The sequence below is a fragment of the Aureococcus anophagefferens genome (genome assembly GCF_000186865.1).
Source record: "Aureococcus anophagefferens unplaced genomic scaffold AURANscaffold_21, whole genome shotgun sequence".
Classification (NCBI taxonomy): domain Eukaryota; class Pelagophyceae; order Pelagomonadales; family Pelagomonadaceae; genus Aureococcus; species Aureococcus anophagefferens.
Genome location: NW_008705581.1, coordinates 594,520 through 620,479, shown reverse-complemented (window position 1 = coordinate 620,479; position 25,960 = coordinate 594,520). Strand labels below are relative to the sequence as shown.

Sequence of the window (25,960 nt, the reverse complement as noted above, 5' to 3'; positions counted from 1 at the left end):
GCGGCGCGGCGGCCACGGGCGCCGGCGGCGCCATCGGCGCCGCCGCCGGCGCGACGGGCGCCGCCGTGGGCAGCACGGGCGCGACGGACGGGGCCGAGAGCGGCGCCGCGGAAGGGGCCGGCATGAGTAGGGCCCAGGCAAAAGGGCCCCTTGCCGAGGCCTGGAGACGACGCGCGCGGCTGCCCAAACGATATTGTTTTTTTCGCTCCCAAAATCAGAGTTGTTTTACTGGCTCAACAAGTGTTCAAGCTGGCTGGCGGAGTTGTTGTTGGCGAAGGTGCCGCAGCTTGACCAAGGCCCGCCCGGGCCCGACGCCCAGCAGTCGTCCCGGCGCGACAGCTACCGCGCCGCTGCCGCCGCCGCCGCACTCTTCGCAGCGCGCCATGGGCGAGCAGCACCCCGAGAAGGCGCGGCTCCCGACGCCGCTCGTGGCGCTGCTGCTCTGCGGCTTCAGCGTGCTGCAGGCCATGGCCGCCGCCGCGAGCAAGGAGGGCGGCGAGTACCCCTACAAGGTCGTCGCGTCGACGCTCCTCTCCGAGGTCTTCAAGATCGCGCTCAGCGCCCTGTGCCTCGCGCGCGAGGTGTGGGGCGCGCCGGACGCGGACCGGCGCCGCGCGCTCTACTTCACGACGAAGACGCTCGCGGCCGCCGCGGTGCCCGGCGTCGCGTACCAGGTGCTCAACAACCTCAACTTCGTCACGCTCTACTACGTCGACGCGCCCACGTTCCAGATTTTGGGCAATCTCAAGATCGTCGCGACGGGCCTCGCGGGCCGCTACCTCCTCAAGCGGAAACTCGATACCGGCCGCTGGCTCGCGCTCGTGCTCCTCACGCTCGGCGCGGCGTCGTCCCAGGTCGCACCGGACTGCGCCGGCGACGGCGCGGCGTTCCTGCGGTTAGGCGACCGCGCCTACGGCTACGCGTCGGCCGTCGCGTGCGTCGGTCTAAGCGCGACGATGGGCGTCTTCACGGAGGCGTTCATGAAGGGCACGCGGAGCTCCATCCACTTCCAGAACATGCAGCTCTACGCCTTCGGCATCGCCGCGAACCTCGCCGCGCTCCTCTACCGCGGCGAGGTCGGCGCGGGCGCGAGCCCGCTCTTCGCCGGCTTCAACGTCTGGGGCAGCGTCGCGACCGTCGCGAACGGCTGCTGCGGCCTCGCCGTGTCCTTCATGCTGCGCTACGCCGACTCCATCGCCAAGACCTACGCGTCGGCGCTGACCATCCCCGCGACGGCCGCCGCGTCCTACGCGTGCTTCGGCACGCCCGTCGGCGCCGCGTCCGCGCTCGGCTCGGGCGTCATGCTCGCGTCCCTCGCCTTCTTCTACGGCGGCGCGGACCTCTTCGCGCCGCCGGACGCGGGCAAGCTACCGGGGGCCGCGGACCGATAGTAAGGGCCATCTAGATGGCGCGCGCGCCGCGAGCAACGGCGCGTAACGTCCTTAGTCACTACTTCCGCCGGTTCGTCAGCGCCATGGGGAACTGGACCTGGGGCGGCGTCGCGGCGCCGCGGACGTTGGACACGCCCGCGCGGACGCGCGTCGTCGGCCGGCGGTGCGGTGTCGTCGCGTAGCCGCGGCCCGGCGACCGCGCGGGCCCCGCGGGCGGCGGGAAGAGCTCGTCGGACCGCGTCCGCCGGAACGCCGCGCCGTCGTCGACGCCGAGCAGCGCGCTCTGGCGCACGCGGAGCGCGGCCGTCGCGTAGACCTCGTCGCGCACGGTCACGTAGTGGTTCAGCAGCATCTCGAGGTTCGCCGCTTCGATGAGCTGCGCCTCGCACGCGCCGTCCGCGGAGAGCTGCGCGCGCCAGTGCGCGCCCAGGAGGCAGCCCTCCTCGCCGAAATAGGCGCCCACGCGGAAGTGGCCGAGCTCGCGCGCGCCGCGGCGGCCCGACGCGTGGATCGCGATCGCGCCGTGGACGAGAAAGTAGACCGCGTTCGCGACCTCGCCCTTGCCGACGAGCACCTCGCCCGAGTCCGCGAGGAGCGGCCCGAGCACGGCCACGGCGTCGGCGACGAAGGACCGCGGCTTGCCGATGAAGAAGGGCACGCGCGACACCAGCGACCGCTCCAGATGGATGACGAGCGCGGACCTTAAATCCCGCGGCAGGTTCGCGACGAGCTGCTCCGTCTCGTCCGTGCGCCACAGGTGCACCGCGTTGAGGTAGCGCTTCTGGTGGTTGTGCATGGCCGTCGCGAGGCGCATGGGCACGTCGTGCTTGTGCACGAAGCGCTGCAGCGCCTCGGACTTGGAGTGCATCTCGCGCTTCTTCGTGTCGAAGGACGCGATGACCGCGCCGAAGGACGAGATGATGATCGCGTACATGCCGACGCCCGCGACCATGATCACGGACGTGAAGATCTTCTCGCCGGGGCTGTTCGGGTGGATGTCGCCGAAGCCGACCGTCGAGATCGTCGTGATGGCCCAGTAGAGGCAGGTCACGTACAGGTCGAAGTTGTCGTCGCCCTCGCCCTCGCGGTTCAGCCCCGCGATCTGGAGCCAGGAGCAGCGCCGGAAGGGCACGGCCGCGCCCGCGTAGCACGCGTCGTCGTCGACGCCGTCGCCGCCGCGGAGCCCGAGCAAACCCCAGAAGCACGCGACGAGGTGCGCGAGCACGAGGGACACGACCGCGAGCTCCGCGATGCGGTCGACGCCCGGGTAGATGCGCATCTGCTTCATCACGCGCCGCATCGCGACCTCGAGGTGGACGACGCGGAGCAGCTTCAGCATCTTGAAGACCCGCAGGTAGCGGACGGCGCGCGCGAGCGGCAGGAACTTGACCGCGTCGGAGTTGACCGTTGTCCGGATCAAGAGTTCGATGGGGACCGTCGCGACGAGGTCGACGAGGAAGTACGTGCGCACGTAGTGCCACCGCACCTTCGCCGGGTCGACGACCAAGGACCGCGTCGCCGCGTCCTCGTAGGCCGTCACGAAGCTCAGGGCCATGTCGCAGGCGTACCAGACGAAGACGAAGACGTCGAAGCGAAAATAGGCCGCGTCCCGGGCGACCTGTGCCGAAATCAAACAGTGAGCTGGGTTATCCCAACCAAACGTCAGAACTCTCTATCTCGGTCGATTCAAAGTCGATTCGGCTGATTTTTGGACGAATCGAGTGCTCTCGTCGAGTTCTCGAAGCACGACCGAAGGGTCCGGTCCGAATCGGTCAACGACGTGCACATTGAAGATTTGAGTTCCACGCCGCGGGCGACGAACGCGACCTCGTAGGGGACGTACAACAAGATGGCGAAGAGCACGAGCGCGGAGCAGACGTCCCAGGCGACCTTGAACGCCGACGTGGGGAGGACGATGTACCAGCCCTTGGTCTTGCGCGCGAGGCGGTCGATCGACTCCTGGCGCCGGTAGGTGTAGCCCGTCGCGACCTTCTCCGACCACGACTGCCGGCGGAAGAGCGCCATCTTCCGCACGGACGCGAGGGGCGTCACCTGGACGTCGTCGTCGTCCCAGTACATGGCGTCCTGGGCGCCTAGCGCGTTGAAGGCCGACACGGCGCGGAGCACGTTCCGGAGCAGCGCCCACCGCCGCTGCGCGCGCGACTTCGTCGGGACCGCGCGCTTCCCCGCGTTGTGCAAAGCCCAGGCGACGACGTCGTTGGCCTTGGCCTTGGCGTCGTCGCTGAGCTTCTGGAGCCGCTGGTGGCGGCCCAGCGCCACCGGGTCCCAGAGGTGGTCGAGGCCCGACGGCGGCGGAGGGTCCGAGAGCTCGACGCCGTCGACGGGCGAGCTCGCGCGCCGCGGCGTCCGCGCGCTGTCCGTCCGTAGCAGCGCCGAGCTGAGCTGCTTCGACGTGGCGGCGTCGAGGGACGACCGGTCGCTCCGCGGGCGGCGCAGCGAGGGCCGCCGGCTCGCGAAGGCGACGCCGCCGCTTTCGCGGCGCGGCGCGCCGAAGCCGAACGCGTTCTTTGCGGCCGCGGGGGACCGCCGCTCCGCCACGGGCGACACGAGCTCGCCGAGGCGGCTCGCGGACAACGACCGGCCCAGGGCCGTGCCGGGGGCGACCTCCTCGAAGGACGGCCGCCGCTTGAGGCGCTCGCGGGACTCGTTCGACTCGTCGACCGTCGCGCCGTCGGTGCGCGCCGACGTGTGGCCCCCGGGGTAGATGATAAGCGGCGACGGCGACCGGACCACCGCCGGGGCGTCGTCGCCGTCCTCGGCGAACGCTTCGCGGTCGCCCATGGATGGCGCACCGGGCGTCGGGGCCGGCGGCGCGCAAAGCGATCGCAAAGAGCCGGGGTCCCGCCTCGCAGTGGCGGTTTTTGCGATGGCCCGTGCGCGCGAACGCGGCCGTCCCTATTTGGGAAACTTTGCAGGCCGCGAGAGGACCCTACTGAGAGTGCGTGTGCAGCGTATCGAGGCGCGGGAACCCGAACGCGTCGCGAAACCAGCCCGTGCGCTCCGCAGTGCAAACCAGTGGAGGTCGGTCGACGGGACCGCCTTCCGCGCCGCGCGCGACTACGGCGGCTGCTGCGAGCGCTTCGGAGGGTCCACGAAGGTACTGCGGACGGGGCGCGACGTCGAACATCGTCCCGACGCACGTATTTCGACCGCGGACTGGCGCTCAAAGCGCGCAGCGAGACGCTGGCGGGCGAGTTCGCATCGATGACGGCGGTTCCAACGATCTCTGGCTGCTGCGGAGGCCGCCCTTGACTACCACAACACCTGCGACGCGAAGCGCACGACCCTGGGACCCGTCGACGTCCCGCGACACGCCGACGGTTTCGGGGTCGTTTTCGGTGCCCGAGACGCGTTTTTTTCGCCGACGAGAAAACGCTGCCGTCGCGCGGTCTTTTTGGCCAGACCGTCGCGTATGGTCATGGCGACGTGCGCGCGGCCCTTTAGAGCGCCGAAAATGACTCGTATGTCGTCGCGTAAGGGTCGGTTTTGGGCTGGATTTCCTCTAGGGATCGGACGAACGCCATCCGATCGCTGCAACACCCCCACCGTTGGGCGTGAGAGTTTGCTGGGGCCTTCCTTAGACGTACCCGCCGGTACTGACCGTTTTTCCGAAATAGGGACGACCGCGTTCGCGCGCACGGGCCGACGCCGGGAGGCGGGACCCCGGATCGTGAATCCGTCTCCACAACAACCGGCGACCGCCGGCGACGCCGCTCGACCGCGCCGCGGCACAAACGCCTCGCGAGCCTTCGCCGCTGCTCGCATCGCTGCCGCGCGCAGCGATGCGACGGCTGCGGCTCGCAACACTCCTAATCGCGCCGCTCGCCCAGGCCCTGAGCCGCGCCTTTGATACGCGCGTGCGCGTGGCGACGACGCTGTCGCAGCCGCTGCCGCCCAACGCCCCAGTGGACCCGTCGCTGACGGCCTACATGCGCCTGCCGAGCGCGCAGTACGCGCTGCTGGATTTGCCCTACGGCGCGTCGCTCGAGCGGCTCGAGGGCGAGAATTTCCTCCTCAAGGTGCCGACGGTCAAGTTCTTCTTCCTGAGCGTCGAGCCCAACGTCTTCGCGACGGTCGAGAGCCGCGAGGACAGCGTCGTCGTCAAGAGCGACCGCTGCACGCTGCTCGGGAGCGACGCGCTCATCGAGCGCATCGGCCTCAACGACGCGTTCGAGTTCGCCGTGACGGCGACGATGACCTGGACCGACGGCGACGCGCGGAGCATCGACTGCGACTGCACGCTCGCCGTCGACGTCGCGCCGCCGGGGCCCTTCCGCGCGATGCCGCGCGGCCTGCTGCAGACGACGGGCAACGCGGTCATGCGCGTCGCCACGGACCAGGTCCTCCGCGGCTTCCTCCGGACGCTCATCCGCGACTACGACGCCTGGGGCTCCGACGCCGCCTACCGGGACCGCCGCGCGCGGGACGTCGGCGACGGTTAGACGACGGTGTCCTAGAAGGTGCCGCCGTTGTAGCCCATGTTCGAGCGCTCGCTGTCGAAGAAGTTGATGTAGTAGCGGCCCTTGGGCACGCCGAGCTCCGCCTCGAGGACCTCGGCGAGCGCCGCGCTCGTCGCGGCGTTCGTCTCGGGCGTGATCGCGCCGAGCGACGACAGGTAGAGGAACGCGGCCGGCGTCTCCGCGTCGCCGCCGTAGCAGACGGCGTCGACCTTCGTGAAGGTCGTGAGCACGTAGGACTCGGGCTTGCCGAGCGTGCCGGCGACGGTCGAGCTCAGGAGCTTGCAGAAGCCGGCGGCGCCCGATTTCGGCGCGACCGCCGCTTGCACGACGACCGACGGCATCCTACGAGAGGGCGCGTAAACGATGGGGCGGAAACGCGCGGGTGTCGCCGCGCCGCCTCTCGCGCGATCGTCGTCCGCCGCGGCGGCCGCCGCGCCACGTGCGTCGAGGCGCCAAAGGCGCGCGCGGACAGGCGCGTGCCGGTCTGGAACGCGGCGACTCGTGGCAAGACACTGAGCAGGTAGAAGAGGACGCGGCGCATGACTGCGGTCTGGACTCTTTGTAGCGGCTCGGCGTTGAGGCTGCGGATTGTAGCAGCTCGGTCTCGCGTGCGAGGCTGCGGACGGCGCTCTCAGTGCTCTCGATTGAGCTCGACTGCATATTGCCCCGTTGAAGCCGGTGTTGACTCTGCAGCCGAGCGAGCTGCCCGTGTCGCTGTACAAAGCTGCCTCCAACCGCTTGGCCGCGGCGTCCGTCGCGTCCCAGCGGTCCACCAACTCGAACCCCTAGAGCCACGATGGTCGAGGTCTTGGCGCTGGCGCCGCTCGTGACCCTCGCGTTCGTGCTCGTGATCGTGGCGGTCCTCGCCTGGGCCGCCTGGGACGCCCGCAAGTTCGAGGCGACCCGCCGCGACCCGACGCCCGCCCCGACCCCAACGCCCCCGACGACCCCCGCGCCGCCAGCAGCCCCCGCGCCGCGGCGCAACCCGAACGTCGTGCGGGACGTCGACGACAGCGACGACGACGACGACGACGAGGAGACCGTGGGCCCGCGGCTCGCGGAGGCGCGCGCGCGCGCCGCCGCGCACAACGGCTTCACGCCCTACGTGTCGCGGCGCGACCGCGCGCGCCGCGAGAAGCTCGCGGCGGCGGCGAAGCCGCCGCCGGCGTCCGGCGCCGTGGAGAGCGGCGGCGCGGGCCGCGACGGCTTCTGCCTCTGCGAGCGCCTCGTCGTTGACGGCCGGCTCTTCGAGGCGCGGTGGGCGGACCTCAAGGACCTCGGCAACGACGCGCTCCGCCGCGGCGACGGTGGCGACGAAAAATGCTACGGCCTCGCGCTGAAGCACTACGGCGACGCGCTCCAGGTCGCGACGAGCCCCTGGCCCCAGTGGCGCGCGCTCAAGGCCGCGGCGGCCGCGGACTCGTCGATCCGCACCGCGCTCGAGATCGAGCCCGTGGCGCGGAACATCCTGAGCTGGCTGCCCGTGGCGCCCCAGGCGCGCGTGCCCCACGTCGTCGGCGACTTCCTGTGTGGAAATCAACCACTGGTTTGGGGGGTCCCCACCAAACTTCAGAACTCTCTATCTCGGCCAATTCGAAGTCGATTCGGCTGATTTTTGGACGAATCGATTGCTCTCGTCGAGTTCTCGAAGCACAGCGAACGAGTCTGGTCCAAATCGTTCGATTACGCGCACATTGAAGTCGGGTTGAAGATTTGATTCCACACAGGCTCCGTGAAGATGAAGCTCTCGACGCCGAACCTCCCCGCGGCCATCTGCCTCGGCAACCGGTCCTACGTGCTCATCAAGCTCGGCCGCCTCGCCGCGTCGAAAGGCGACGACGACAAGGCGCGGTCCTGCTTCCTCATGGCGCGCCGCGACGCGAAGCGGGCGCGCGAGGTCTGCCCGGAGTACCTCAAGGCGCACCGCCGCTACCGCGCGGCGCTCGCCGCGCTCGGCGACGACGACGGCGCCAAGGCCGTCGACGACGAGGTCGGCGACTTCCTCGTCGTCAACAAGGAGATGTCCTGGAACGGGCCCGTCCTCTTCGCCGCGGGCTGGATCGACCACTTCGACCTCATGCGTGGATCCGCGCGGCCCCGACAAAACTTCGAAACTCTCGAGCGCGGTCGAATCGATCCGGCCGACGTTTGGACGAGGAGGACCCGAGCTCCGGCGACGACGGCTCGCGGGGCGCGCGCGCTGCTCGTCTGCTCTCGTCGAGTTGGGCTCGCGTCGAACCGTCGGGTTGGAGATTCGAGTCCCGCGCAGGTGCGTCTACCAAGCCGCGCGGATGCAGTGGGCCGTGGAGCTCATCAAGCGGACGATCCGCACGGGCGACGGCGGCGGCGCCGACGAGCCGCCGGCCGTGTCGACGTCGGCGAGCCTCGTCAAGTTCCAGAAGGGCCAGTGGCTCCTCTTCTGCGTGAACTGGATCGACGACGCGGGCGAGCGGCGGTCCGTCGAGGCGTTCTCGCTCACGGCGACGGACCACGAGCACGGCGACGACCTCGACCTGCCGCCCCACGGCCAGGCGTCCGAGGCGTCGGCGGCGCGGGCCGGGCCCGTCGTCGCCCAGACCGTCGACCGCCTCGTCGCGTGCGGCCTCCACGTCGTCAGCCTCACCGCGGGCCAGGGCCTCGTGGACCGCGCGCGGGCCATCGAGCGCCTCCTCAAGCAGCGGCCGAACACGCGGAACATCATCGTCATCCCCGCCGTCGCGACGGCCGCGAGCCGCCGGACGGTGAACGGCGTGTTCTAGAGCGACGCTGCCCCTCCCCCCCGTCGACGCGTGCACATAGATAGACGGCTCTCTTAATCAACAGCTCCTTGTGTGACTCGAGCGGGGAACCTGAGCCCCCACTCGGCAGCTCCTTGTGCGACTCGAGGGAGACCGGTGGGTTAAGAAGCCTCTTCGCGGTATGGAACTCGCATCGGATTCGCGCATGCAAAGGGAGGGGGGGTGGCTCAGGAGGAATTGGAGCTCTCCGTGGACGCGCGCTGCTGGCGGGTCTTGTTCCCGCTCGTGTCGAGCTCGAGCTCGTAGACGAAGATCTCCGGCGCGCTGTAGGACGGGTGAAGGTCCGTGATGAGGAGCGCCGTGATCTCGAGCTCGTGGAGCCGGTCGAAGAAGGGCTGGAGGTCGCTCGTGCGCTGCTCGCACGCAAAGTAGCCCTTGTTGTCGCTCCGGAGGCAGTCCGCGAGCGTGTCGCAGAGCGGCGCGTAGAGGTGGGACGCGTCCCGCAGCAAGCAGTCGGCGACGAGCACGACGTCGTAGTCGCGCGTCGGGCTCAGGCCCCAGGGCAGCGCGGCCGCGCGCACCTCGGCGGCCGGGCCCCGCGCGTCGCGGAACCGCTCGCAGTTGCGCTCCGCCAGGGGCAGCGCGTTGTCCAAGTCCGTCAGGTCCACGCTCCGCGCGCCGAGCGCTGCAGCCACCAGGCCCAGGAAGCCGCTGCCGCAGCCTAGTTCCAAGACAGTCTTGCCGTCGACGGCCGCGCGGTTCCGCTCGAGGTAGCGCGCGAGGCAGATGGCGCAGTCGCTGACGGCACCGGCACTGTCGTCGACCTCGCAGATGACCGTGCCGCCGTCGCCGCTGAGGTCGAAGCGTTGCTCGTGCACCGTGGCGTCGGCAGCGGAGGCCGCGCTGACGCTCCAGCCGCGCCGGATGACCGCGCGCCGCTTGCGCGCGCGGGCCGAGGAGTCGTCGCTGTCGTCGGCGTCGGTTGGCGTGGGCGTTGGTTGCAACTCGGACATGGTTGTGGCTGAGTTCTGCTCGAGCTACCAAGTGCGCATACCCTTTTGATCGGCTGCCGCCTAAAGTCGTCAGTTCGGCCGGGCCGGGCGAGAGCTCTGCAGCTGCGCGGCGCAGTACGGCGAGGCGAAAGATTTCGCAGCCGTGGCTCAATTAAATTTTATTTTTTGTCTTGTGCGAGGGCGCCTTTCTTTCGCCCAGTACCCTAGATCCATAAAGGCGGGGCCAGACTGGGCATGGCCGCTACCGAGAGGATGCCCAGACGATCGGGCGACCACTGGCGTAGCCAGGCATCCGAATTCGAGTCGACACGCGCGATCCTGAGCCTCAGAAGCCGCCTAAGCGACTACACGCACACATGCCTCGACGCATTAATCCCCCTGGAGCATGCCCGACTGCATTTTCTCCGTCGCTGCGGCGTAGGACATGTCCCGCGCGCCCTTCCCGAAGACCTTCGAGCCCAGGTCGAGGTAGACGTCGCCGTCGCGGACGTCGGCGCGGACGGGGACCTGGGTCCGCGCCTTCTTCGTCGTCGGCGCGCGCCGCGCGAGGCCGCCGACGAAGCCGCCGAGGCCCTGCTTCTCGACCGCGCCGCCCGGCTCGCCCGTGACGAGGCTGTACGTCTGGCCGCAGAGGCCGCAGGCGACGGACGGCTCGCCCGTGACGCTGCCGCGCAGGTCGCCCTTCTCCAGGTCCCAGGCGCAGCAACTGCAGGCCGCCTCTAGCACGTAGAGCTTGCCGTTGCACGTCCCGGCGGTGAGACGCACGGACTCGCTGCCCGCGACCTCGAGCGCCCACCCCTTGAGCTTCTTCTCTTCGGGCGCTGTGATGCCGGGCACCTTCGTGAGCGTGACCTTCTGCTTCTTCGCGCCCTTCTTCTTCGAGTCGAGGCCCAGCTTCCGGGCGCGCATGCTCATGGCGCCGCGCCGCGGCGCCGTCCGCGCGCCGAAGCCGTCGGCGCCGAGCAGCCCTGCGAGCAGCGCGAGGACGAAGCGTTGTCGCGGCATAGTTGTGGCGTCTTTCCGGCTTGCGGGGCAGTGCGGAGCGACGTGCGGAGCGCCCACGTCGAGGCCACCGCAGACTTTGCGATCGGCTCTGCGTCAACACTCGTGGTCAACCTGAGCGTCAACATGAGCGTCAACATGGCTGCCACAAGCTAGTTCTTACACTCTTTGGCGCAAGACGCCTCGCAGGCTTGCTTCGCCGTCAGCTTCTTCTTTCCCGCCTGCCCTTGGTCTTGTTCTTGCACTCTTTCTTCATTTTGCTGGCCTTCATCTTCGCGAGCTTCTTGCAGGTGAGCTTCTTCTTGCCCTTGCCTCGCTTCCACTTCTTGTTGTCCTTGCAGTCTTTTTTCGCCGCCGTCGTCGTTGTCGTCTGCGATTTCGTCGGCGATTTCGTCGGCGCGTCCGTCGTCGGCGGCGAGGTCGTCGGCGCGTCCGTCGGACTCGCGGTCGTTTCGACGGCCTCGGACGCGGACACCGTGCACGTCTCGGTCACGTGGACGGTTCCCCACCGTGGCGCATGCGCACCGAGGAGGCTCACGGATTCGCCCGCGGCGAGCGCGAACGTCGCCGCGTTGTCGTTGGAACGCGTCGCGTCGCACGTGCCGGCCGCGAACTCCCCGCCGGAGATTTCGAGGACGTAGCGTTTGGCGTCTTGACTGGAGGCGAGGCTTACCGTGAGCTCCGTGTCTGCTGCGACGGTCGAGCCACAGGCGACGACGGCACCTGTGGAATCGACGACTTTGATGGAGTTTGCGCTCGCGATGGCCGGCGAGCTGCCCATGTAGTTGTCGCCGACGGCGATGCGCTTCGTGCACGCAAGCTTGTACGGGTAAGCATCGGTGCCAAGAAGCAACGCAGCGACGACTGTGGCCGCAAACATCATGGCCTGCATTTGAGGTGTTCACGACTCTGAGCAGCTGCTCTGAGCCTGAGGTGTTTTTTTCGTCTTCGATCGCTGTTTTGGTGGACGTGCTCACCATGCCAATAAAACGATTAGGCCCGCACCACCCCTCTCCCCCGCACCTCCGTCAGCTTCCGCCGCCCGTCCCACGCGTAGTCGAACAGCGCGCCGACGCACTGGCACGTCGCGACGACGAACCAGCCCACGGCCGCGACGCCCACGTAGCCCGCGAAGGTCAGCAGGATGACGTTGGACCAGGACCCCCACCAGTTGCCCTCGGCGCACTTGAGCACGCCGAGCATGAGCGACGCGGTCGCCGTGCCCGCGCCGGCGTAGCCCGTCGCGATGATCGTCGCAAAGTACTTGAAGTTGCCGCGGAGCCCCTTGCCCGCGATGCAGCGGCCGAAGACGCCGCAGTGGTGGTCGAAGTCCGTCACGCAGCGCTGGCACGTGCTGCAGTGGTGCGCGTTCGCGTGCGCGTGGAAGCGGTCGCCGTCGTAGGCCGGCGGCTCCCGGGGCCGCCAGACGTAGCAGCGGACGCAGAAGGTGCGGCCGTCGGCGCCCGTCACGTTCTGGAGGTTCGGCGGCGCCATGTTCTGGAGCTTCGCGCGCGCCTCCGGCGGCACGGGCTCGCACGTGAGCCGAGAACGCTTCACCGTGCCCGGGTCGTCGAACACGAGGCCCGCGAGGCACAGCAGCGCGACGGCGGCCTCGGCGTAGACGACGTAGAGCAGCCAGTCCCAGCGCCGCGACGCGCACTCGAGCGTGCGCACGCCGCCGTGCGTCGCGATGATGCACGTCGCGACCACCGTCAGCACGATGCCGCACCCCATGCGGCACTCCGTGCGCTGCCGCGACGCCGGCCGCGGCAGCGCGGGCAGGTCCGTCCAGGCGATCTCGCTCGTCAGCGGGACGGACTGCTCGATGTCCAGCGCCGCACTGGAGCGCTCGGTGAGCTCCATCTCGCTGTGTTTGCGTCCTAGCTCTCAGGCCGGCGGCGTCGAGCAGCGGCGCGCGGCATGCTCTCCGCTCTGGCTCGGCCACAAGAGGCCGGCAGCGAACCACCCCACGACACCAAGCACCACTAACCAACTACCCCTGAGTCGCGACTTGCTCAAAATGAGTGGTCAAAACAGCTGCAACTTGGGGTCAACGAAGCCTGTGAACCACCCGTTCTGGCCGATCGGCAGCTGGAGGGCTGCTCGGCCATGACCTCCACACGGTCGAAATTTATGATCGAGCGTCAAAACCACCAGTTTGCTCAAGCTCGAGATCAAAAAACAAGCATAATTCCGGTGGACTCGAGTGGTCTCCAGCGGCCCCAGGGGTACCACCCCCACCACCACCACCACTACCTCACCCCATTTACAGACCACTCATCTCAGATCAGCATGACAGTGGTTAAGGTTGTCTGTGCATACCTCTTGCTCGGCCACATGATCTGCCACAGGCGATCGACGCGAGTCAATTCTGGCGCGATGGCCGAAGAGCTCGGGCGTCAGATCGCTCTGCAGGCTCGTGCCCTCGCCGACGCGGACGCGGGGCGCATCGAGCGCCGTGTCGTGCGTGTGTTGTCAATGGGGTTTCCATACCCCCATTCCGGAAGCAAAAAATTGATGGCGACTTGGGACTCCCGCAAGCGGACCTTGGGTGGGCAAAAAACCGCAGAAATCAGCGCTCCTCTTAATTGCCTCTTCGAAGATGGATGGATCATTGACCCGGATACTACGCGCTTCCTACGTGAATCTCTCGGTTCAAAGGAAGACGATAATCAGGCGTACACCGTCCTCATCCGCAAGAAGCCGGCCGCGGCTTAGAAAGGCGCGCGACGCGTTCGCGACCCGTTCGCGTGCGCATCTCCCCGCGAAGCCAAGCTCAAGAGAATCCCCCCGAACAAAACCCAATAAACATGCATAATCCAACTGCCACGTCGCGCGGGGCGCGAACCGCACCGCGCGATCGAAAGAAACAAACAATCAGACCGCGGCGCGGTAGTCACTACGGTAAGCCGCACGGCGCACACGCAGGAAAGTCGCCCAGGGACGCCGATTACTACGCCCTCATCAGCCCTGCCCCCCGGAGGCGGAGAGGCTGATGACGGTCGAGGGCGTGAGGCGGCGGCGGCGGTAGAAGAGGACGTAGGCCGCGTCCGTGACGACGGACTTGGGCCCCGCCTCCTCGACGACGTCGTCGTCGACGTGGAGCCAGCGGTAGTCGCCGCCGTCCTCGCCGGGGAAGGAGCTCGCGACCTCCTCGACGCCGTCCGCGGAGCAGGGCACGGCCCGGACGTACGACGTGTAGTGGCCGCCGGTCATGCCGCCGAGGTGGTTCGTGACCTACGAAGTGGAACGGTTTCGAAACGCGACGTCTCCGGCGTCCGGACGCGGGTCTCCCGCCGCGAAGAGGTCGTAGGTCATGGCGCCGCGCTGGAGGGACCGCGCCTCCTCGTGGACCCAGGGCGCCATGTCGAGCGCGGAGAGCGGGAAGAGCACCTTCGTCCGGATCTTCTCGCGCCACTTCGCCGAGCAGAGGAACCGCTTGACGTGGATCACGAGGATGTCCGGGAGCTTCCAGGGCTCGATCTTCGACGTCGCGGACCGCGGCTCCTTGCACTGGGGGCAGATCCACGCGTCGGCCTCCGAGAGCGTCTCCTCCTTGGAGAACGCGTCCAGACAGTGGCTCAGGGGGATGCCGCCGTCGTCGTCGCCCGCCGACTCCTCGGCCCGGTCCCGGAGCTCCGCCGCCTCGAGCTCCAGGCAGCTCTTGTGCTTGGGCGCGTGGCGCAGCGGGTCGTCGAAGGCCGTCACGTGTGTGCAGTCGAGCGCGAGGCACATGCGCCGGTCGTCGACGGCGTCGCCGACGGCCGCCGTCGGCGTCGCCAGCAACATCTCGCAGTCGCGGCCCGCGCGCTGGTCCTCGGGCACGAGGGCCGCGCGCCGCGCGTTCGTCGACGGGTTCGCGGTCGACCCGACGGCGACCTTGAACGGCAGGCTCTCGTCGTCGGCCGCGCCGCCGTCGCGCGGGAAGCCCGCCGCCGCGCGGTGGTCCCGCTTCACGAAGAGCCAGGCCTGGCGCACGACGGCGCGGAACAGGGACCGGCAGGACCGGTCCGACGCGACGCGGACGACGAACGGCGACCCGAAGAGCTCCAGGCTCGCGCCGCCCGCCGCGGGCCGCCGGTGCACGCACTGGAGCTCGATGACGCGCACCGTGTGGCGGCTCCGCGTCTTCGGCGCCGCGAGCTTGCCCTGCTTCCACTCGTTCTCGCCGTACCACTCGTCCCAGCGCGCGGAGAAGCGGTCGAAGTGCACGCGGCGGCAGCCCGACCTGTGCCGAATTCAAATCTTCAACTCGACTTCAATGTGGGCGTACGCGACAGTTTCGGCGCAACCTCTTCGGCTTTGCTTCGAGAACTCGACGAGAGCAATCGATTCGTCCAAAAATCAGCCGAATCGACTTCGATTTGATCGAGATAGAGAATTCTGAAGTTTGGTCAGGACCACCCAAACCAGTGGTTGATTTCGGCGCAGGACCGGACTCGTCGATGGCGACGACCTGGCCGACGAACCACTGGCCCCGGTGGTCCAGCGCGTCGACGCGCGTGCCCACGCGCACGCCGTCCAAGTCCCCGGGGAAGTCGGCGGACTCGGCCGCCGCCGCGCCGTCGTCGTCGGACGCGTCCGCGTCCGCGTACGCGTCGCCCGTCGCGCGCTTCGACGGCCGCTTGCCCGCCGTCGCCGACGGCGGCGCCTCCGACTTCTCGTAGGCCACGACGACGTCGTCGTCGCGCACGGCCGCCAACGGCTCGTCGTCCTCGAGGATCCGCGCGAAGCGGTGCCGGTAGACGTCGCCGACCTGTGTAGATTCCAAATCTTCAACCCGACTTCAATGTGCACGTAATCGAACGGTTTGGACCAGACTCTTTCGCGTGCTTCGAGAACTCGACGAGAGCGATCGATTCGTCCAAAAATCAGCCGATCGACTTCGATGTGACCGAGATAGAGAGTTCTGAAGTTTGGTGGGGACCCCCCAAACCAGTGGTTGGAATCCACACTGCCGCCGACGGCGATGTCGGCCCGGGGCACGCCCGTGACCTCCGAAAGCGCGCTCTTGAGGTCGCCGACCTCGCCGAGGCGCGGCACGGAGACGCCGAAGATGGCCGCGCGGAGCTGCTTCTCGCCCGGGCGCTTCTTGGACGCCGCGTGCTTCGCCGACGGCCGCCGCCGGCCCGCGCCGCGCGGCAGCGGGTCGTCGTCGTCGCCGCCGCGGCCGAAGAAGCCCGACGCGCCGGCGAGGAAGGAGCTCTGGGCCGCGCCGTTGGGCGCGTCGCCCTCGTCGACGGGGCCCGCGAGCGCGTCCGCGCGGGCCTTGGACTTCTTCGCGGATCGGAGGAACGCGACCTTGAGCCGCTTCTCCTGCGTCGACGGCAGCGGGACGGACAGGTGCATGAAGGGCTCGAACTTGACGCTCTTCTTGCCGCAGGCGCAGCACTGCTTTTCCGATTTGAGCTGGCCCTGGAAGAGGTCGACGATGACGCTCCGGTTCCGCAGGAGGTAGCGGTCCCACGCGTCGCGCGCGGCGACCTCGTACGTCAATTTCGCGACGTCGTCGTCGTCGGGCTCCTCGACGTAGGGCTTCTCGACGACGCGGTTCACGTCCTCGTGGAGCACGTCGAGCATCTCGTTGAGGAACTCCTGGCTGTCCTGCTGGTCGTTGCCCGCGAATTGGGGCTTCGCGCGCGCCAACGCGCGCTTGAATTTCGACGGCGCGACGGACCGGTAGCGGTCGGACCAGAGCATGCGCAGCACGTTGGCGAACTCGTCGACCATGCGGCCCTGGGAGCCCAGCGGGTTCGCGCGGTTGATCTCCGCGGCGAACTGCTCGCTGAGGACGTAGGCGCGCAACAAGGGCGTGTGGCTCAGGCACTGCAGCGCCGAGTTCATGAAGCACGTGTTCCCCAAATTCACGAGGCCCGTCGCGCCCGGCAGGTCCCGCGCGCCGGGCGGCTTCGCGTCGCCGTCGCCGTCGGACTCGAAGGACCCGGACCGCTTCTTGGGCTTCGCGTCGGACGCCGCGGCGCTCCGCGGCTCGGCCGCGGACGACGCCGACGAGTCCGCGGACGACGCCTTCTTGCGCCCGTCCTTGCCGAGCCCCAGAATCGACGACGCGTGGCGCAGGGCGCCGCCGCTCGGCGCGTCGGCCTCGTCGTCGTCGGCCGCCGCGTCACCCGGCGGCGGCGCGTCGCCGTCCGCGGCTTTCTTCTTCGCGGCGTCGTCGACCCGCGCCCCGGGCGGCGCCTGTGTGGAACTCAAATCTTCAACCCGACTTCCATGTGCGCGTATGCGACGGTTTCGACGCAACCCTTCGGTTGTGCTCCGAGAACTCGAGGAGAGCGACCGATTCGTCCAAAAATCACCCGAATCGACGTCGATGTGACCGAGAGAGGTTTGAAGTTTGGTCGGGACCCCCTGAAGCAGCGGTTGGTTTCCACACCGGGCGGCGCGAGCTTGGCCGAGTCGGCGTCGAACCACTCGTCCCACTTGGGCGCGAACTTGTCGAAGTGGACGCGCACGCGCGCGGGCTCGGGCCGCCGCTTGCGGCCGGAGCGCTTCTCGCTGTCCGTCGCGCCCGCGGGCGGCTTCGGTCGCGGCGTCCGCGGGGCCGCGCCGTCCTTGGCCGCGGGCGAGCCGCCGCCGCCCGGCGAGTCGCGGCCGTCGCCGTCGCCGCGGTCGACGGCGACGACGGAGCCGGCGAACCACTTGCCCCGGTAGTCGCACGCGTCGACGCGGTCGCCGACGTCGAAGTCGCGGAACGTCGCCCGCTCGAGCAGGCGCTTCCGGGGCCACGCGCCCTCGGCGTCGGCGACCTCGACCATGAGCTCGGACCAGTGGCGCACGCCCGCGGACTCGAGCGTGCCGTCGGCCGCGGCGAGGAGGCGCCAGCCGCCCGCGGCGCGCGCGGACCCGGCCGCTTCCCGGAGCCAGAGCCGCGCGCGCCGCTTCTCGTCGCCGCTCTTCGCGACCGCGGCCTCGAGCTCCGCGACGCCGAGGCCGCGGCCGTAGCGCTCGACGCGGCTTCGAGGTAAAGGGCGGCCCGTGGCCTCGTCGCAGCCGCAGACCCTCAACGACAACGGGTAGAGCTCCAATTCCGGCGCCGCGCCGGACCGCCGCGCCTTCACGGCGCGCGGGAACGCGGGCCCGCCGCCGTACCAGCGCCCGAAGAGCTCCCAGACCGCCGCGGGCCAGACGACGTAGTCCGACCCCTCCACCAGATCGCCCAGGAGCTCGCCCTCGTCGCGCGCCTCGAGCGACGAGTTGTCGACCTCGTCGGGGCGGCGCGCGGCGTCGTCGTCGTCGTCGGCCCGCGGCGGCTCCGCGTCGCGGTAGGCGAAGGACTCCAGGCGCCGCGGCGCGACGTCGGGGCTCAGGCCCACGTACTTGCACCAGCCCTCCCACCTGTGTGCAAATCGACCGCTGGTTCGGGACGTCCCGACCAAACATTGAAATGCTCGAGCTCGGTCACATCGAAGTCGATTCGGCTGATGTTTGGACGGATCGATTGCGCTCAGCGAGTTCTCGAAGCACAGCCGAAGAGCTCGCGTCGAAACGGTTGCATACGCGCACATTGAAGTCGATTTGAAGATTTGATTCGCACGCGGCCCTCCCACCAGGCCCACGCGACGACGTAGTACGCCGTCGCGTCCTTCGCGTCGGGCGCCGTCGCGCCGCGCCACTTCTCGACGACGTCGCGCCGCTCGCTCGCCGCCGTCGACAGCACGATGAGCGGCTTCAGCGCCGCCTCGACGGCGGCGGAGGCGAGGTGCGCGTCGCACCACTCGAGGAACTTCCGGAAGCTCAAAGGCTCGTCGCCCTTGGGCGCCGCGGCGCCGCAGAGGTCGCAGAGCGCCTCGAGGCCCGGCTTCCCGAGCTTCGCCGAGTCCTCGCCGTCCTCGTCGACGTCGCCGAGCGCCACGTCCTCGTGGACGGCGCTGCCCGCGGGGCCCGCCTCGAACAGGACGAAGACGCAGAAGAGGAACCGCAGCCGCTCGACGCGCGTGCCCCGGCAGCACCAGGCCAGCGCGCGGCAGAAGTCGCGGAAGGACACGAGGCCGCAGTTCTGCGCGTCGAAGAGCGCGAAGATGGCCTCGCCGACGGGTTTAGGTATGGACTTGAGCTCCGCGAAGACGTCCTACGGAATCGCACGGTCGGTCGCGCGGAAAAAAAAATTGTCGCACCAGGAACGCGGCCCGGTCCAGGCCGCCGGCTAAGACCCGGCTCTTGCCGCCCGTGAGCCGCGCGGAGCGGTAGAGGCGCTGGAGGATCGTGACCTCGCCCGCGCGCCACTTGTTGAGCAGGACGTTCGTCCGCGTGGCCACCGCCGGGTCCTCGCAGGACGCCGTCGACGCGCGCGCCGACGCGGCGCTCAGCTTGCCTGGGGGCGTCGGGCGTGGCCGCAGCGCGCGCGGGACCCGCCGCGCGCGGCGGCGGCGCGCGGCGCCCCGAGGCGCGTATCCGAGCAGGAGACGCGGGGCCGCGCAGATGTTACCCATGGTGAGACGTGACGGTCGGTGCGCCCCTTCTGGGCGCGACCCGACGGCGCCTCCCAGCTTTCAAGATTGCTCCTCGACCTATGCTTATTCAGCTCTCACGCCCTGCCATTCCCTGCTTGCTTTGCCACAGCACTTTCACATGCTTGTGAGCGGCAACATTGCCTTGTTTACTCTTCTGGCATGCCCATGGTCTGGGCAGCGCTGCCCGTGGTCTGGGCAGCGTTGCCCGGCTGAGCGCCCAGTCGGGGCAGCGCTGCCCGGCGCCGATGCCGCGCGTGCATCCCGTCGGCGCGCCCGGCGGCGAGGAGACCAAGGCGGACACTGACGTGGAGTGCTGGTACGCCCAGTTCCTCAAACGCAGCGGCGCCTTACCCGTCCTCGTCGACCACCTGCCGGACGGGACCTGCGTTCCCTGGACGGCCGCGGAGCTGCGCGCCCGCGTCGACGAGTTTCGGCGGCGCTCGCCGTGGGCGCGGGCGACGTCGTCGGCGTGAAGCTGCCGCGGGGCGCGGATTTCGCGAGCGCGCTCCTCGCGTGCTCCAAGATCGGCGCGGTCGCGCTGCCGCTGCCGCTCGACTACCCGGAGGAGCGGCTCCGGGACATCGCCGCCAAGGCCGGGGCCGCGCAAATCGTCGAGAGCGTGGACGCGCTGCTCTCGTCGCCGAAGCCGCCGCCGCGCGCGCCGCCGCCGGCGCCGGCGCCGGAGCGGCGCGGCGGCGTGATCCTCGCGAGCTCCGGATCGACTGGCGCGCCGAAGCTCATCGAGCGGCGCGAAGCGTCGTTCCAGCACCGCCTCGACTGGACCTGGGGCGCGCATCCCTACGCGAAGGGCGAGGTGTGCGTGCAGAAGAGCCACACGACCACGACGCACGGCCTCTACGAGCTCCTGGAGCCGCTGCTCTACCCGGGCCCCCACGCGCCGCCGGTGCACTGCGTCGGCGCGGACGTCGGCGACGTCGGCCTCGCGCAGTTCTGGAGGCTCCTCTCGGACGTGAGCGCTACGAGGCTCCTCGCGGTGCCGTCGCTGGTCAAGACGACGCTCGACCACTTCTCGTCGGAGGTCCCGGCGAGCCTGACGCGGATCGTTTTGATGGGCGAGGCGCCGACGCGCGCGCTCTGCGCCCGGGCGCTCCGCGAGCTCCGCCTCGACGCCTTCCACAGCGTCTACGGGTCCACGGAGGCGTCGAGCTCCCTCGTCCTGGACCTCAAGGCCCAGCTCGCGTTCGACGGCGACGACGACGGCCCGCTGCCGCTGGGCGGGCCGCTCTGCGCGTCCGTCGTCGCGACGGTCGCCGAGGCGGACGGCGCGCTCCGCATCGCGGGGCCGAACCTCTTCGCCGGCTACGTCGGCGACGACGCGCCGAGGCTAATCGAGAGCGACGGGGGCCTCGTCTACGACACGTCGGACCTCGCCGCGCTGGAGCCGGCGCGGCCCGGCGACCCGGCGGCGGCGTTTGACGTCGACGGGTCGCCGCGCCGCCTCGTGCACCGGGGCCGCGCGGACGACGTCGTCAAGATCAGGGGATTCCGCGTCGAGCTCGGCGACGTCGAGCAGTACGTGCGAAAAGCGGCGGCCGCGCTCGACGTCGCCCTCGACGACGTCGTCGCCGTCGTCGCCGGCGGCGCGCTCGGCGCCGTCGCGGCGCCCGCGGACGTCGACGGCCGGGCGCTGCGGGCCCACGTCGCGACCATCGCGCCGGCCTACCTCGTGCCGCGCGCCGTTTTAGCCGTCGACGCCCTCCCTTTGACGCACCGCGGCAAGAAGGACCGCGCCGCCGCCGCGCGGCTCTACGAGGATCGCAAGGCGCCCGTCGCTCGCGGCGCCGCGCCGTCGCGGACCGTCGACGCGATCCTGGAGACGGTGCGGCGCGTCGCGGGCGTCGACGCGCGGCCCGAGGACCACCTCGCGTCCGCGGGCATCGACTCGCTGAATTTGTACGAACTCGTCGGCCAGCTCCGGGCCGCCGTCGGCGCTTCGGTGCCCGACGCGTGGCTCATGGCGAACCCGACGGTCGCGGAGCTCGCGGCGCGCGTCGACGCGGGCGGGGACAAGAAGAGCGGCGTGGCCATGAACATGGCGGCCATCGCGGGCCTCCGCGGCATCCTGGCGCTCAGCGTCGCGCGCGGCGTCCCGTGGTCGATTTTCGAGAATTTCGGGATGGGAAAACGATGAGAAATCGTCATCGTCATGCTTGGTAGGTCGTGCGGGGGCACCTCTTCATCTACTGCCCGGGCCACTGGCGCGACGACGGCGTCGGCTACGGCGACATGTTCCAGTTCTACCGGACGCTGTTCTTCATGCTCCTCGCGGCCATGTCGCTGTCGATCCAGTACGACGCCGTCGAGCTCCCGACGAGGGATCTGGTGTTGGCGAACGGGATGGTGCTCCTGCCGACGTACCTCGTGGGCCTCGCCCGCGCGACGCCGATCACGACGCTCCCGTGCGCGTCGCGGTCCCTCGCGTGGGTCCAGTACGCGTTCTGCGCGACGATGCAGCAGGGCTGGTACGTCGGCGGCGTCCGCGTCGGGCCGGGCACGAACAGGCTCGCCATCATGCCCATGACCCACTGCTGGTATCTGACGTCGCAGCTCTGCTTCCTCGTCCTCTTCAATTTCTTCCAGGACCTCGCGAAGCGCGGGGCAGGACAAGAGAGCGACATTCCCAACTTCAAAGGCTCCGATCTCGGCCGTTTTCCACTCGGTTCGGCTGATCTTTGGACGAGCGATCATCTTCCGGAACGGTCTCGAAGCGTGGATGCGTTTTCCGGAACGCGCGCGCGCGGAACACTCACGTTGAAGCGACGTTGAATCTCTCTTTCCCTGCCCAGGTGAAGCGGCACCCGGCGCGGAGCCCCCGCGACCTCTTCGACCGCGCGAGCTGCCTGACCTACTGGTTCTTCGCGCTCCGCATGGTCGTGCTGATTGCGGGCGGCTGGTGGCCGTTGCACGCGTCGCCGCCCATGCAGATGATGACGTTCTACGCGGGGGTCTTACTGGGGCAGGCCGCGCTCCACGCGCCGCTGACGCCCGCGGCGGAACGGACGTGGGCGCGGCTGACCGACGGCCTCGTTCTGGGGTTCCTGGTCATGATTTTTTCGTGGGGGGGACTGTGGTTCTTCCTGCTGCGCCTCGGCGGCGAGCCGTTGTTTGTGGTTTTATTGTTCGGCATCACGCGCTCCGACTGCTACGCGGCGCGCGTCTGCGCCCGCTTCGCGGAGCTCGGCCAGTATTCCTACGCCATCTACATCATCCACCCGCCGGTCATCAAGTGGGCAAAATTCACAGCAGCAGCGCGGAGCGGAAACGTCGTCGTCGTACGCCGCGCGCCTGAGTTCGTTCGAAACGCGTCGCCGAAGAGAGAAAACACCCGCGAAATTTCCAAGAAGAAGCGACGCGAAACCCCCCTAGGCGTTGCACGGCATCCGTCGCTGGGGCCCGCTCTTTGAAACGGCCACCTACACGTCCGCGCGGTGCCGCGACTGGAAGGAGGTCGAGGACATCGTCGGCGAGCGGCGGCCGGGCTTCGGGGCGGACGAGGCGCCCGAGCGGCAGCGCTGGTATCTCGACCACTACTGCCAGCTCCACCCGTGGAGCTACGTCGGGATCTTCACGACGATCATGTGCGCTTCGTGGCTCATGACGCGGCTCGTCCACCAGCCCTTCACCAAGGCCTGGAGCCGCTACCTGAATCGCACCGGGCGCAATCGACCGCGGCCCCGGCGGCCGCGCAAGGCCGCGGAGTGGGAGGCGACGGTCTTCAAGGGGGCGACCGTCGACTTCGACGGCTCGCGGTGCTGCGGAAATGCGTGCGGCGCGACTTGGAGCATCATCGTCGTCGTTTTGGTGATCGTGCTCCTCGCGAGTACTGGCGGCGTCAACCCGGGCGCGAGCCTCTGGCTGCTCCCGCGAGAAGACGACGGAGACGAGGACGTCCGTAGTGGCGGCGGGAACACGACGTCGGTCTTCGCGGGCCAGGGCGGCAACGGGACCTTCTGGTGGCTTCCCTAATCTTTATTTTGATACGCCGTGTATTTGGCGCTCGATCCGCGCGCCTTGTCCGCGGGGTACTTCTTCGCGTTGAGGTCGATCTTCCGCGTGATCGCGGACTCCAAATCGACGCCGCAGACGTCCGCGAGGCGCACGAGGTAGACGAAGACGTCGGACATCTCCTCGCCGACGTGCACCTTCTCCTTGGCGCTGAACTCGGGCAGCCCCCGCGCGACCTCGCCCTTCCACTGGAAGCACTCCGCGAGCTCGCCGACCTCGCCGACCATGGCCGTGAGGATGTTCCGCGGCGTGTGGAACTGGTCCCTAGAGGTGGACAGGTGAGCTGCAGTTCGCGCGGCGCGCGGCGATGCGACGGACGCCGGCGCCACACCAGTCGCGCGCCTTCGCGAAGGCCGCCTGCCGCTCGCGCACGGCGCGGATCGTCAGGTCGTCGTGCGCCGCGGCGCCGACGCCGACCCAGGCGCCACCGGTTTGCGCGGACGCGTGGACCGCGTCGGTGACCCGCTGCACGGCGAGCCCGTCGAAGAGCGTCCCTAAGGATGTGACGTCGCCGGACGCGAGCTTCCGCGCCAGCCCCGCGGTGCCGACCTCGGACCAGGCGTTGCCCTTGTCCGAGACGACGCGCGGCGCGCCCTCGCCGAGGGACGAGACCGTCAGCGTCGAGTCGAGGAAGTCGAAGTCGAAAGTGCCCCGAGTGCCGACCACCGTCAGCCGGTTCTCGAAGTCGCGGCCCGGGCAGCGCGCGGAGATCGTCAGGTGCACGCCGACGTCGCTCCTTCGCGCGAGCCGCAGCTGCGCGCTGCAGTAGCCGTCGGCCGTGACCTTTTCGCCGGCGATGGCTTCGACGAGCGGCGCCTCGATCGCGCTCGCGGCGGCGACCTCGTCGTCCAAAAGCCACCGCGTCAGGTCCGTGAAGTGCGTGCCCACGGCCGAGAAGCCGCCGCCGCCGCAGGCCTTGGAGTTCCAGTGCGAGAACTGCGGGTTCGTCGGCTCGAGGAAGCCGAAGTTGCCGAGGCAGCGGAAGTCGACGAAGCGGACGTCGCCGATGGCGCCGTCGGCGATGAGCCGCTTCGCCTCGACGAGCGCCGGCACGCACCGCAGCTCAAAGTCCATGAAGTGGCGCACGCCCTGGGCCTCGGCGGCCGCGAGCATCGCCGCGGCCTCGGCGGCGTCGAGCGCGCAGGGCTTGTCGACGAGCACGTCCTTGCCCGCCGCGATGGCCTCGAGCGTGAGCCGCTTCCGCTCGTGCGTCGGGCAGACGACGCTCACGAGGTCGACAGTTTGGGCCATCGCCGGCACGCTGTCGTAGGCGCCCGCGACGCCGTGCTCCGCGCAGAGCGCCTTGGCGCGCGCGAGGTCGCGCGAGTAGAGCGCGGCGACGGGCAGGCCCGACTCGCGGAAGCGCGGCAGCTGCACTTTTAGGGCCCAGCCCGTGCCCACGAGGCCGACGCGCGGCGGCGCCGGCTCGGCCAGCGCCCACGTCGTGCTCGTGAACGCCGCGGCGCAGGCGCACGGCGCGAAGCGACGCAGCGATGCAGCCATCTATGCTTTGCAAGTCGTGTGCTCAAGCAATCTTGCAGCTGTGAGACAACGTGCGCGGCAGCGACGCGGCGCTCTTCGACCTGCTGAAGCTCTTGGTCAGCTCCAGCTCGAGTGCCGATCAGCGACCTCGCAAACTCGCAAAACCAACTCCCCGGCGCCGTCCGCCGGGGGCGAAGGGCGATGCGATGCGTCGAGCTACGTGCTGAGGCGAAGGCTACCCCTCCGTGCGACGTGTGGAAGGTCCGATAGCCTCCGGCCGAGCCGATGGCGTCGCTGGCTGCCCCCCCGCTTGGCCACTTTTGGCGGCTTTTTTTTGGCGCAGACTTGGCCGCTGGCGCCGCAACTCGATCGTCGCCGAGCTCGAGGCCCTTGTGCGCGCGCGCCGTCGACCGCGTCGACCGCCGCCGACCGCGCACGCGCTCGCCGCCGTCCGCGGAGCGCACGCGACCGCCGCGTCGACCGTCCGCCGACCGCGCCGCCGCGCCGCCGCGCACCGCAACCATGCGCTTCGCCGCGGAGCTCGTGGCGCACGCCGCGCAGCGCATGAACCCGCTCGGCGAGCGCGAGATCAGCCTGCGCGGCTACAAGATCGCCGCCATCGAGAACACGGGCACGCTCAAGGACGGGTGAGAAGGCACCGTCTTGAACCCCCGAAAACCTCTTCGGCCCCCGCGGGCCGCGGTAACGTCGGAGATCGTATATGACCCTAGGTACGACTGCGTCGACCTGAGCGACAACGAGATCAAGACGCTCGGCAACTTCGCGCCGAGCCCGCGGCTCGGCACGCTCTTCCTGAACAACAACCGCGTGTCGCGCGTCGACGGCGATTTGGGAGCGCAATTGCCGAATTTGCACACGCTCATGCTCACGCGGAACGCCATCGAGGACCTCGAGGGCCTGGGCGCGCTGGCGTCCTGCACGAAGCTGTCCCTCCTCAGCTGCGCGGAGAACCCGGTGACGCGCTGCGCGCACTACCGGAGCTACCTCGTGGCGAAGATCCCGACGTTGAAGGTCCTCGACTTCAAGAAGGTCAAGCCCCAGGAGCGCGTGGACGCGAAGAAGCTCTTCCCCGAGGGCCAGCCGCCGACGGTCGACCTCCGGGCCATGGCGCCCAAGCCGCCGCCCCGCGTCCCCGGCGGCGCGCCGCCGCCGCCGCCGGGCCGGCCCGCTGGGCTAGGCAACCTCACGGACGACCAGAAGGCCGCGATCCGCGCGGCCGTCGCGGCGGCGTCGACGCCCGAGGAGGTCGACGAGCTCGAGCGCCAGCTCCGCGCGGGCATCATCCCGGGCGCCGCCGCGCCGCCGACGCCGCCGGGCCCGCCGCCGGGGCCGCCG

The 25,960-nt window shown here is 69.5% G+C and overlaps 9 protein-coding genes across 9 annotated transcripts; 3 read left to right on the top strand and 6 right to left on the bottom strand.

Moving 5' to 3' along the window:
• Nucleotides 1-383: 383 nt before the first annotated feature.
• STP15 (hypothetical protein) lies at nucleotides 384-1,391 on the top strand (the record flags this gene model as incomplete). Its single annotated transcript, XM_009041481.1, has 1 exon — nucleotides 384-1,391. The coding sequence occupies one exon, from the start codon at nucleotides 384-386 to the stop codon at nucleotides 1,389-1,391; it is 1,008 nt and encodes a 335-aa protein (XP_009039729.1).
• A 916-nt stretch (nucleotides 1,392-2,307) lies between these two features.
• AURANDRAFT_30644 (hypothetical protein) lies at nucleotides 2,308-2,670 on the bottom strand (the record flags this gene model as incomplete). The annotated part of the gene is made up of 1 exon (XM_009041466.1): nucleotides 2,308-2,670. A coding segment is annotated over one exon (363 nt), but the record flags the coding sequence as incomplete, so codon positions are not given.
• Nucleotides 2,671-5,329: 2,659 nt separating this feature from the next.
• On the top strand, nucleotides 5,330-5,806 carry AURANDRAFT_5676 (hypothetical protein; the record flags this gene model as incomplete). The annotated part of the gene is made up of 1 exon (XM_009041482.1): nucleotides 5,330-5,806. A coding segment is annotated over one exon (477 nt), but the record flags the coding sequence as incomplete, so codon positions are not given.
• A 59-nt stretch (nucleotides 5,807-5,865) lies between these two features.
• Nucleotides 5,866-6,213, bottom strand: AURANDRAFT_30541 (hypothetical protein; the record flags this gene model as incomplete). Its single annotated transcript, XM_009041465.1, has 1 exon — nucleotides 5,866-6,213. One exon carries the CDS (start codon nucleotides 6,211-6,213, stop codon nucleotides 5,866-5,868), a length of 348 nt encoding a protein of 115 aa, XP_009039713.1.
• A 3,779-nt stretch (nucleotides 6,214-9,992) lies between these two features.
• Nucleotides 9,993-10,628, bottom strand: AURANDRAFT_66344 (hypothetical protein; the record flags this gene model as incomplete). The annotated part of the gene is made up of 1 exon (XM_009041464.1): nucleotides 9,993-10,628. The coding sequence occupies one exon, from the start codon at nucleotides 10,626-10,628 to the stop codon at nucleotides 9,993-9,995; it is 636 nt and encodes a 211-aa protein (XP_009039712.1).
• Nucleotides 10,629-11,618: 990 nt separating this feature from the next.
• Nucleotides 11,619-12,488, bottom strand: AURANDRAFT_66343 (hypothetical protein; the record flags this gene model as incomplete). Its single annotated transcript, XM_009041463.1, has 1 exon — nucleotides 11,619-12,488. The coding sequence occupies one exon, from the start codon at nucleotides 12,486-12,488 to the stop codon at nucleotides 11,619-11,621; it is 870 nt and encodes a 289-aa protein (XP_009039711.1).
• Nucleotides 12,489-13,559: 1,071 nt separating this feature from the next.
• On the bottom strand, nucleotides 13,560-17,458 carry AURANDRAFT_38431 (hypothetical protein; the record flags this gene model as incomplete). Its single annotated transcript, XM_009041462.1, has 7 exons — nucleotides 13,560-13,751; nucleotides 13,806-13,862; nucleotides 13,923-14,848; nucleotides 15,060-15,381; nucleotides 15,591-15,731; nucleotides 15,927-16,667; nucleotides 17,312-17,458. 7 exons carry the CDS (start codon nucleotides 17,399-17,401, stop codon nucleotides 13,590-13,592), a joined length of 2,439 nt encoding a protein of 812 aa, XP_009039710.1.
• A 5,621-nt stretch (nucleotides 17,459-23,079) lies between these two features.
• AURANDRAFT_30607 (hypothetical protein) lies at nucleotides 23,080-23,509 on the bottom strand (the record flags this gene model as incomplete). The annotated part of the gene is made up of 2 exons (XM_009041461.1): nucleotides 23,080-23,386; nucleotides 23,454-23,509. Coding segments are annotated over 2 exons (363 nt in total), but the record flags the coding sequence as incomplete, so codon positions are not given.
• A 1,617-nt stretch (nucleotides 23,510-25,126) lies between these two features.
• Nucleotides 25,127-25,915, top strand: AURANDRAFT_5859 (hypothetical protein; the record flags this gene model as incomplete). The annotated part of the gene is made up of 2 exons (XM_009041483.1): nucleotides 25,127-25,251; nucleotides 25,336-25,915. Coding segments are annotated over 2 exons (705 nt in total), but the record flags the coding sequence as incomplete, so codon positions are not given.
• Between the last annotated feature and the right edge of the window lie 45 nt (nucleotides 25,916-25,960).